We start from the raw sequence: 11,564 nt of genomic DNA on the forward strand, positions 1-11,564 counted from the left end.
CTAAGTCTGAGAAATAGATCAAACCCATTGGAGTCCAGCTGTGTGTCCATGAAGAGCGACCAGTCTATGGGCAAGCCAGTACAATTTAAGGGAAGAGACACATCAACTAATCTGAGGTACAACATTTCTGTCTTAATCGATAGATAGATAGATAGATAGATAGATAGATAGATAGATAGATAGATAACTTTCAGAATCTATCTATCTATCTATGTGTAAATTCAATCTGAATTCTTGTATTAGTTACTAATATCTCTATTCTGTTGTGCTTCATTCTAAGTCTGAGAGATAGATCAAACCCATTGGAGTCCAGCTGTGTGTCCATGAAGAGCGACCAGTCTATGGGCAAGCCAGTACAATTTAAGGGAAGAGACACATCAACTAATCTGAGGTACAACATTTCTGTCTTAATCGATAGATAGATAGATTCTGAAAGTAATCCATGTGTAAATTCAATCTGAATTCTTGTATTAGTTACTAATATCTCTATTCTGTTGTGCTTCATTCTAAGTCTGAGAGATAGATCAAACCCATTGGAGTCCAGCTGTGTGTCCATGAAGAGCGACCAGTCTATGGGCAAGCCAGTACAATTTAAGGGAAGAGACACATCAACTAATCTGAGGTACAACATTTCTGTCTTAATCGATAGATAGATAGATAGATAGATAGATAGATAGATTCTGAAAGTAATCTGTGTAAATTCAATCTGAATTCTTGTATTAGTTACTAATATCTCTATTCTGTTGTGCTTCATTCTAAGTCTGAGAGATAGATCAAACCCATTGGAGTCCAGCTGTGTGTCCATGAAGAGCGACCAGTCTATGGGCAAGCCAGTACAATTTAAGGGAAGAGACACATCAACTAATCTGAGGTACAACATTTCTGTCTTAATCAATAGATAGATAGATAGATAGATAGATAGATAGATAGATAGATCTACCCTCTCTATATCTGATATCTCTATTCTATTATACTGTACTCCATTCTAAGTCTATTCAAGAGGGAGAGTGAAGGCAATGATATTGTGAATGCTAACTAATCCAAGGGCTAGGCCTAAATGTTTTGTTTTCTTTTTTTCCAAGAGAACCAAACTATAGATGTGAACACACCCTTAAATTGACATTCAAGGCTTTTTAAGTAATAAGCATTAAAGTGCTCCTGTTATGCCATTTCCAATATTGCCTTTCATGCAGTGTGTAATGTACCTGTATGTGAATGTAAAGAATCTGCAAAGTTATAAAGCTGAAAGTGCGAGATAAATACCAAGTTCTGTCATGAAATTCTAGATGGCTCAGGCTGATGGGTCCTTAACGTAACTGATGGTATTCTTAGCATTAAACGACTTGTCACAAGCTGATTGGTTCATGTTGCATACGCAGCCAATGAGCTTGCTGCTTTACAATTAAATGGCTGATTAGCATTCGCTTGAGCATTGCAGCGCACTTTCAGAGTTCCTCTGAAACCCTCCACCTTCCCCAGCTCCACCTGTATAGATCTGTTATCGGTTATTTTATGTTATTTGTGCAACAGCAGCATGTCTTAAATACTCACAGCACCATATAGGCTTATGTATTGGCAATAGCAAGTTCCTGTACTTGCTTGCAGCAGCAGCAATAATCTACAAATACAACAATAACCAACAGCAGCAGCAGCAGCAGCTTAACAGATCTATTCTGCCAAGACCAAATACATTAACATTGTCATAACTATTACCATGCTAAAATCTTCCGAGAGTTCTCATGATAGAAATAAAGTTATTGTCTCCCAAAATAAATAATCAACTCTGTACAGCCTAAACAAGTCGTTAGTAATTCGAATCCCACTTTCGTGGCGGCTACACATCACGAGGTAACACATTTGCTTATATTTGTTTATATTCTCTATTGAGCGTTCAAAATCTAGAACTATGGCAATGGGCGTATTGTTTCCGACTAGTGCTGTATGCGGTAAACCAATCACAACAGACTGGGCCATCTGACCAATCAGAGCAGAGTAGGCTCATGGAAAGGAGGGGTTTATAGAGATTGAATCTTAGAATTTAACTAATCGTTTGAGAATCTCTGGAAAATGAGGTGATATTATTATTTTGAATACCTTGTCAGTGTCGTGCGCTTGCTTAGCCCTTTGTTGTGATAAGCAGTAAAGTGTGTTTAAGCGCTAGCAAAAGACAGTGCAAAGAAATACTCTTTGAGAGAAGCAGTCAATCAGCTGAAGTTAAAAGCAGATCGTAAGTGTATTTATTTCTTGTCTCATTAGTGTTTAGTGCGGTTGTCGTTGCTAGGAAATGCTTGTTTTGTTTACTGTGTTGAGACGCCCCTTGTCAGTGTCATGCGCTTGCTTAGCCCTTTGTTGTGATAAGCAGTAAAGTGTGTTTAAGCGCTAGCAAAAGACAGTGCAAAGAAATACTCTTTGAGAGAAGCAGTCAATCAGCTGAAGTTAAAAGCAGATCGTAAGTGTATTTATTTCTTGTCTCATTAGTGTTTAGTGCGGTTGTCGTTGCTAGGAAATGCTTGTTTTGTTTACTGTGTTGAGACGCACCTTGTCAGTGTCATGCGCTTGCTTAGCCCTTTGTTGTGATAAGCAGTAAAGTGTGTTTAAGCGCTAGCAAAAGACAGTGCAAAGAAATACTCTTTGAGAGAAGCAGTCAATCAGCTGAAGTTAAAAGCAGATCGTAAGTGTATTTATTTCTTGTCTCATTAGTGTTTAGTGCGGTTGTCGTTGCTAGGAAATGCTTGTTTTGTTTACTGTGTTGAGACGCACCTTGTCAGTGTCATGCGCTTGCTTAGCCCTTTGTTGTGATAAACAGTAAAGTGTGTTAAGTACTAGCAAAATACAGTGTAAAGAAATACATTTTGAGAGAAGCAGTCAATCAGCAGAAGTAAAAAGTAGATTGTAAGTGTATTTATTTCTTGTCTCATTAGTGTTTAGCGCGGTTGTCGTTGCTTGGAAACGCTTGTTTTTGAGAGGTGCTGAAGTTGTGTTTGGTCTCATACTGTATTGCATACCTTGTCAGTGTCGTGCACTTGCTTAGCCCTTTGTTATGATAAAAAGTAAAGTGTGCTCAGCTGAATTCAATTTCCGTTTTGTCAAACGGGTATAAAAAAGATTAGTACACCGCGGCAGCCCTCGTGTGAAGACCGAAGAGTGTAAAGACCATTGACTCTACTGTTTGACTCCACAGTGCAGGGACACATGCAAGGGACATAAGTATCACTTTTGACTCAACCTCTTTTTTACACCTTTCTTCACTTCTGTTTCTGTTTTTATGACCAACTCTTACTGTGTGTTTCCATATCCCTACTATTACTACCACTCGCAAACCACGCATCACACACTATAGGCAGCGCAATCCTAACAACCTGTGCACTTTGCCTATGTCTGCTAATACACCACTTTCTTTTTCTATTGGTCTCTGGAATTGTCAGTCTGCAGTAAACAAAGCAGATTTCATTACATTTATCAAACCAGAGGACACTGCTACTCCTGCAGCACTCTCCAATAATTTCTCATTTTCCCCCACACCCTGTCTAACTGGAAGAGGTGGAGGTACTGTTCTGCTTATCTCTAATGAATGTATTCCTTTACCTTCTCTGGGTATTAGCAGCTCCTTTGAATCACATTCAGTCACTATTACCCACCCTTTTAAAATCCATTTTGTAGTTGTTTATCGACCCCCAGGACCACAAGGTAACTTCTTGGATGAATTAGATGTGCTGCTCTCAACCTTTCCTGAGGATGGTACTCCCCTAGTTATGCTTGGAGACTTCAACATCCACCTAGATCAGGGGTAGGCAAGTTCGGTCCTAGAGAGCCGCAGTCCTGCAGAGTTCAGCTCCAACCCTGAAAACAAAACTCACCTGCCTATAGCCTTAGTAATCCTGAAGACATTAATTAGCTTGTTCAGGTGTGTTTGATTAGGGTTGGAACTGAACTCTGCAGGACTGCGGCTCTCTAGGACCGAACTTGCCTACCCCTGACCTAGATAAACCTCAGGCTGCAGACTTCCACACGCTTGCCTCTTTTGATCTCAAGAGAGAGTTAACTATGGCTACTCACAAATCAGGCAACCAACTGGACCTTATTTACAAACGACACTGCTCCACTGATCATGTACTGGTTACTCCACTGCACACCTCGGATCACTTCCTCCTCACTCTTAACCTCAACATGGTTCCTGACACAACACATACCCCTCCACATGACATCTTTCGATGTAACCTACGTTCACTCTTACCATCCCAGCTATCTGCTATGGTTTCATCTTCGCTTCCTCCCCCTAAACAGTTGTTAATTTTGACAGGCATTTTTGATTTAGTCTTAGTCTTTATCTTGAGACGAAAATGCTTAATAGTCTTAAGTCACATTTTAGTCATTTGAGTCTTTCATAGTTTTAGTCGACGAAAAGTCATTGCATTTTGTCAACTTTTAGTCATTACTAGGCGCGTTTCCATTACAGATTTGCGCAAAACTTTGGCGATATTTTCTGAATGTCGATAAAAAAGTATTGCGAAATGACGGTGTTTCCATTAACCAATGTTATGAGACTTAAACGTAACATTTTGCCTCTCGCGATAAGTCATGGCAAAGGATTTTGACGGATTTTGGCTATATTTATTCAAAGGAGGCTTATGCGTATATCTTTACAGAAGGAGCAAAGAGTGCCACTTCAGAAATGTGCGTGGCGCGGCTGGAATAAACCACAGACTGTATAAAAACATAAATACAAGCATTGAGTGGCCGTAATCAGCTTCAGTGACCGTATCAGAGCCACACTGCACCGCAGACGTGTGCAGTGTAAATTGTCTAAACATTAATAGTAGGGAAAGCCCCTTATACTGGAGCGCGGCCACTTATGAAGTGTTTCTTGGAGGTTATAGTACATTGAAGAATGATCATATTACTTTTTACATACGCCATGTGACCTGTAAATGCGAAAAAGCCGTTTCCATTGCAGTTTTGCGAATGAATCCTTTTTCGCATTGCCTGAAAAACCACCTCGTGCAAGTGTAAAACCTTTTTTGCGATATATGGCCGTTTTTGCGAAATTGACGCGTTTCCATTAAGCGTATTTTCAATTAGCAATTTCAATTTGCGCAATTTGAAGGGTAATGGAAACGCGCCTACTGTTAGACAAACTGCAGTTACCAACATTTATTTTGGTAGCTATTTTATATGTAGTCTTCAAACAAAAATAGTCATTAATTCTTCTCTCTTTAGACCAAATCAATTAAGCTTATGAGAAATTTGAATCAAGGATTGAATTTGGAAAAACTTGAATAAATGATGACAATTTAAATTTTTGGGTGAACTATCCCTTTAACAGTAGTGAAAATGGAGCAACTTATAAAAATTATAGTTGTTCATTATGGCTGGGTATCATTCCAAAATTTTCAATACCGATACCTTGAATTCGATACCGGTTCCTGAATGATACTTTTTTCTATATCGATTTTAAGAAATCTGTTTTAACAAGATTACACTACACATCATCTCAGAGAAACTTTGGTTTTATTTTTTCAGGGTGTTGACACTTTTACAGGCTTATCTCCTGAGCCACTACACAAAGAAACAAAAAAGCACAAAGGACCAAAATGTAATCAACACAATATATCAGTGCAAACTGTTTTAATCACAGTTTAAATAAAGTTCAAGCAGTTTTAAGTCAGTATATATGAGGCTCACTGCTGCTTAAGATCTTTGAATCACTCAGCAGTTCTTCTTCAGAAAAATGAGCATGTCTGCTTTTTCAGGAGACAGACAAGCCCGCTCCTGACTGATAATGTCCCCAGCCATAGAAGATGTACGCTCTGAGGATGTGGATGATACTTGCACACAGAGATACCTTGTTGCCAAATCTGAAAGCATTGGCAGAGTGTCCTTCATGTCCCACCACCAGGTTACTGGACTCACTATGGACAGTGTGGATGGAAGCAGTCTGTACTGATTTATCTCTGTCTGAATCTTCTCTGTAGTGCTTCTGACCATGGTCTGTGTTCTTGCTTCAATTGCCATGTCCTCCGCAGCAAACAGCTCCTCAAGGACAGAGAGCTTTGGCCTCTTCTATGAACAAATAATTAAAGAAATAAAGAATATTATTAAACACTATAAAGGTAAATGCAAACAAGTAAATTCTCTTCTGAAAGTTAAATAGAATGTCTTCATATTTTCTTACCAGTGTTGTTGCTGCAGATGCACTGTCTTCGTCAGATGAGCTGTCATATTGTTCACCTGCTCTCTCTTTGACCCCCTGTTCTATCTGCTCGGCCTGAGTCTGTATTCAATAGAATATGAAGGTCACATATATTGATCTACAATTTAAGAATTTAATTTAAGTAGAAGATTACCAATAAAAATTAACACCTGTTCTGAGGTCCTTCTCATCAGCTCCACACTTCATCTGCCACTTTTGACTTGAATCTGGGATCCAAGGCTGTGCCCTCCTCCAAGAACTGTCTGATGCTGCCATCCTGCAAGACAAAAACAGTACGAGTCCCTGAATAATCCTAATGAAAACAAGAATTCAACAGGATTACACTACACATTCATTCCAGATAGTGTCCTTGATGGTCTTTGTAAAGGAGGAGTCCTCATCATTAACTGTGAAGTGGTGCTGGAGTTTATTTAAGATTGGCAGATTCTGACCCAAGGTTGGGCTCCTTTCAGCAGAGACGCAGGGAGTTGAAGTGTAAAGTATCTTTGTAACTTTGACAAATTGTTCTGCTTTTCTGAAATCCTCATCAGAAACTCTCTGCAATCTGATTCATTAGCTGGACTATAGTTTTATGAGCACAATGGTTCAAAATGGTATAAGCTAATTACAAAGTTCTTTACCTGTCCTTCTCCATTGTTTTCTTAAGCTGAGGGTCCATGGAGGTGGCCTGGATGGCAGGGAACTGCTCCAGGAATCGCTCCACCATGAGGAACAAGCTATTCCGCCTTGTTCTCACATCAAGGATAACAGCATGTTCTGTAAGACCTAGAGTGAGAAAGAGGGAATTGGTGTGTGTGTGTAGTTATCAAAGTGGTTTATCATTTGCAGAGATGTTTTACTGCATGATTTAGCAAAGGATTTTTCTCAAATATTTAGCCAAAGAGTTTTGCACTAAGGTTGATCTATTGTGACTTCTACCTACCGAGAAGAACCTTTGCTTCTCTTTAAGGACAGGTTTAGCCAGGCTGTACCTTTTCAGCCACACCACCATTGCTCTGATCCTTCCTGCCCATTGTGAGACTGAGGGTATAGTGTAAAGCTTCTGAGCAGCAATGTTAAGAGTGTGAGCAAAGCAGCACATTTTTTAATACTCATCTTTTTTACTGCTACATCCATGTTTGCTGCATTATCCACTGTCACAGCAACTACTCTGTCCTTTATATTGAATTCATCAAGAGTATCTCATATCTCTTCTGCTACAATGTCCCCTGTCTGGGATGTGTATACTGCCCTTGTATGTAGGACTTTCTCTTTCATGGAGCCCTCTCTCACATAGTGGACTGACACTGTCAGGTAGTGGTCCTGTGCAATGCTGTCCAGCCATCAGTAGTCACAGCCACATCCCTCACATCTTGTAACTCTTTCTTGACGTTTTTTTTTCTACTGCATACCATGCAGGTATGAGGGTATTTGAGAGCATGTCTCGGCTGGGGGACAGATAGACATGAAGGTCCTTCATGAACATCAGGGTGTCTGGTCTTGAGTTGGCACATTTCTTGGAGGTAGAAATATGCAGATTTCAGGTAGTTGTAGTGCCCATCTGCGGCAAATATTGGCAGGCAGTCCAACATTGCGCACAAGTGCATCTTCCAAGATCCTGTACGATCTGCTTTGATCAGAGCTCGGGCTGTCTGCAGCATCTTCTGATAGTTTACCCACAGCCGGCTGGTTTTTGACCTTGTGCTAAGGTCTGCCCTCTTCGTGTCCACCTTTTCCTTGATTTGGTTCAGCATATCTGATGCTGCAGCACTCTCCAAAGTTGTTTCTTTCATTACCATGGATGAGTACATCTCTCCAGCTTGGTTCAACAATAACTCAAACTGTGAGTCATCCTCCTGCAGCTCTGACACAACCAGGTGATTGAGACATCTGTCCACCAGCAAATGTCCACGAAAAGCTCTTTGCACTGACTTTCCAGTCATCATGTGCTGGACGGCATTTGATCCATAGACAACTTCCATAATGTTCCTGAGTCCTGTGCCTTCCATCAGTGTGCCTATTGCACCAAGTAGGTTCATAAAAATATGAAAACCTCCAAGCATTAAGACTATGCTTTTCAGGGGACTACTCTGTGGTGCATCCATGATCATCTCTGCTGCTTTCCAGTACAGTGGCTGATCAAACGTAATAATGGGTGGAGTATTGTGTTTGATAGCCAGGTCACAAACAAAATCCAAGGTTGACAAAATACACGTTTTGTCTCCAGAGTACAGGTCGATCATTGGCAGGAACACAACTGATGATTGGCCTGGATGTTCTAGTCCTTGATGAATGATATGCATCATTCCCTGCCACCCTGGGGTTTGTTGTTTGAAGTTCAGTGAGAGCTCCCACAGGACATCAACTGTTCTGTCACAGCTGATCAGTGCTGGGAGGTCGTTGAACACGATGGTTTGGTGCACATGTTTTGCAAAGCGATATTCGATGACTGGGATTTTATTTTGCACTGCAAAATCTAGGTTGGTAATGTGTCTCCTTGGAATGATACGGTCCTTTTTTCGCCCTGGAGTGCTGCTATGATTCCCATTCCGTGGAAGGTCCTCTTACCATCAATAGTAAGGATGTTGTGGTCAACATTGTCCCCAGCAAAAAGAAGTGCCATGTCCAGCACATCTATAACATATCTGGGGCAACTGAATCTGCTGCATTCTTTTCAAAACGCAAAACTTCCTTGTATGATTAAGCAAATCCCATTCCATGAAGGGTATCCACCAGGAATTGTGACCGATACATATGATGTGCCTGCACTGCAAGGCCAAGTTGTAATGGAGCTACCACAGTACGTGGTCGTGCAGCCTGGACAATTGCCTGTCCAATTCCTGCAACCTTTCGGCTTGTCTCCTTACCCACAAAAAGACCATTCAAAAGTGTACGGAGAGTCTCAGGAACAAACGAAAGGGCAGAGTCAAGCTCAAGTGACTTTGTGCTCGGATACTTGATATCACTTTTGATCAATCGCGCAGCTGTTCGAATGATCGCTTGTTTCTGGGATTCCTCATCCTTTTCTTGTTTGCTGAAATAAGATCATAGTATTTGTGATGTCTTCTCTCTCATTGTCACTATGTCATGGAGACCTTCCCCTTCCATGAAATGTACATTGTCCTGGTACTGTTCTCTCAATTTTCTCTTGAGGTATTGATTTCCATATGGTTCAGAATCTGGGTTTGTCAGAGATTCCTTCATTTTGTCTCGAATATGTGTAATTGTCAACTGTTCCTCATCATTACTCTCGAGGTAAGAGCAAACTTTCATGAATGCCTGCTCCTGATCTTCATTTTTGGGCCGGCCAGACTTTCTGCACTTTGCCTCTGGGTCTTTCTGGAACTGTATCGGTATGTTATATCCGTTACAAAAACTGCTACTGCATAAGTGGTGGTAAACACAGTCTGCAGCATGTAGATCATGGCCATAATACTCGATTCTGCCTTTTAGAGTGAAAGCTCATTGATCTGCACGATTGTCACAACACTCAAGAATGGACTCTGTGAGCGTATCAGTCTTAACACTACTTGTGTCTTTACTTCCATTAGTTATCGTAGTCCCACAGAAAAGACAATCGGTTTGGCTGTTGAAAGGACCAGTTGCTACTCTGGCACTTCTTTTTAGTGGCTCAGCTTTATTCTCTTGTTGGATTTTAATGTCTTTTTTATTTATGTACTTCTGTCGACATTTTGAGTGTACTATTTCACCAGCGGAAATGTGTACATCGTCGCCTCTTTGTACACTTGCATTGTTGATTCCATCAGCTCCCTTCTGATGAACCTCAACCACATCAGAGCCATCTCTTAAGTTTTTACAGCAAATGGGGCACGTTTCTTGGTTTACAACAACATGAATCATGGTCAAAATTGCATTTGGAGTTTACTTTTTCCTCAAGCTAATTCAACAGTCATCCTCTCTTAACACACTCACATTATTGGCCTTTTTCATGTGTTAGAAATCTGGGTGGGGCTGGTGGGTGGTTTAAGTAGTCAAGGATGAATTTTGTTTGAGCAAAATGGTATACACTGTGCTGCCAACAACATTTCAATGAAGCAAGCAATATCAAATGTCAGTATTCTCTTCCACCATCTTCTGAATTGCTGAAAATTGGGAATTTAGTTTTGTTGGGTTTAGTATAATGCCACCTTTATACTCTATAGAACATCTATAGAGGATGCATTACATATGTATTACCTTATTCAAATTGAAATGAGTGAGCATTTTAGAGGGTTCACACACAGGCCTCTGTTCGGGCGAATTCAGAGTTGTTTATGATCAAAGTTATACAACTCCAATTTAAGTTACTTTTGGGTGCAATAACTTTTACATTGAATGTCAAGTCTGTGTTTTAGCAAAAAAAAGGGTATGTGTCCAAAAACACATACTGAGTAGGAGTTACATGACATAGGCTAAATCGTTTACATCTCTGGTACACCCCAAACAATGATAAAACCTTACAGTAATCTCACAAAATCATGTATTCCATAAGTATGTTATCATGTCAGTGCAATTTAGACTAGTCCAATGGATTCATAGACCCAGAAAACATGGGGTTAGACACCAAGATTCAGAGGTGGGGGACTCGAGTCACATGACTTGACTCGAGTCTGACCCGAGTCGCAAATTTAAGAACTTGTGACTTGCTTGACTAAATAAAGAAAATGACTTGACTTGACTTGGACTTGAGATCCAGTGACTTGAGACTTGACTTGATTTGACCTTCATGACTCGGCAGGACTTGACATTATAACAACTCTAATTATTATTATAAATCATTGCGACATCATTTGGTAAACAAAACGCACGCCACTGAACCAGTGGCAGAAGTGATCCGAGTCTGCGCAGTTCATGACACTGCACGAGCACAGTCAGGAACAGCGCGCCAAATACAGGGAGCAAGAGAATCTCCCGAGATGTTTGGATAAACACTTCGAAACTGTATGCATTTGCTGTATGCATTTACAAAGCCAGGACATCGGCACTTCAAAAAGGAAAGGTATGTAAGCTTGTTCGTTAGTTGAAAACAGCATTGGTCTTAAAATTCAGCTTAAATCTGTCATTAAATTAAAGTGATGATAAATGATTAATCTCATGTTTGTAATTAATTAACGATGTCAAACTTTAAATTCGCTGGCGTTTGCCTCTCAACAGTGCTTTAGTGTTAAGCATCCCTCTTTGTAAATCAATATATGGAATTGTACCACGGAAACTACAGTGTTTTATCGATTAGTGATGTTTCTCTTGCACCCAAAATCCAAGATATGTTGTCAAAATGGCCCTAGTATGAGTTTTTATATTTATAACATACGATATTTAGTAATATTTTCAGCGCGGCTGCCAGTTCCGTTCAGCCCACAGTTTAAGAGTTACG

The 11,564-nt window shown here is 40.3% G+C and overlaps 1 protein-coding gene across 1 annotated transcript in view; it reads left to right on the forward strand.

Moving 5' to 3' along the window:
• The window catches only part of LOC107552359 (uncharacterized), a 28,718-nt gene that overhangs the window by 1,092 nt on the left and 16,062 nt on the right, over nucleotides 1–11,564 (forward strand). The window contains exons 4-7 of the mRNA XM_016234222.1: nucleotides 6–116; nucleotides 281–391; nucleotides 512–622; nucleotides 761–871. Of these exons, the coding sequence (XP_016089708.1) occupies nucleotides 6–116; nucleotides 281–391; nucleotides 512–622; nucleotides 761–871 (444 nt within the window). The remainder of the gene's footprint in view (nucleotides 1–5; nucleotides 117–280; nucleotides 392–511; nucleotides 623–760; nucleotides 872–11,564) is intronic.

Source organism: Sinocyclocheilus grahami, unplaced genomic scaffold, assembly GCF_001515645.1.
Source record: "Sinocyclocheilus grahami isolate Dianchi unplaced genomic scaffold, SAMN03320097.WGS_v1.1 scaffold448.1, whole genome shotgun sequence".
NCBI lineage: Eukaryota > Metazoa > Chordata > Actinopteri > Cypriniformes > Cyprinidae > Sinocyclocheilus > Sinocyclocheilus grahami.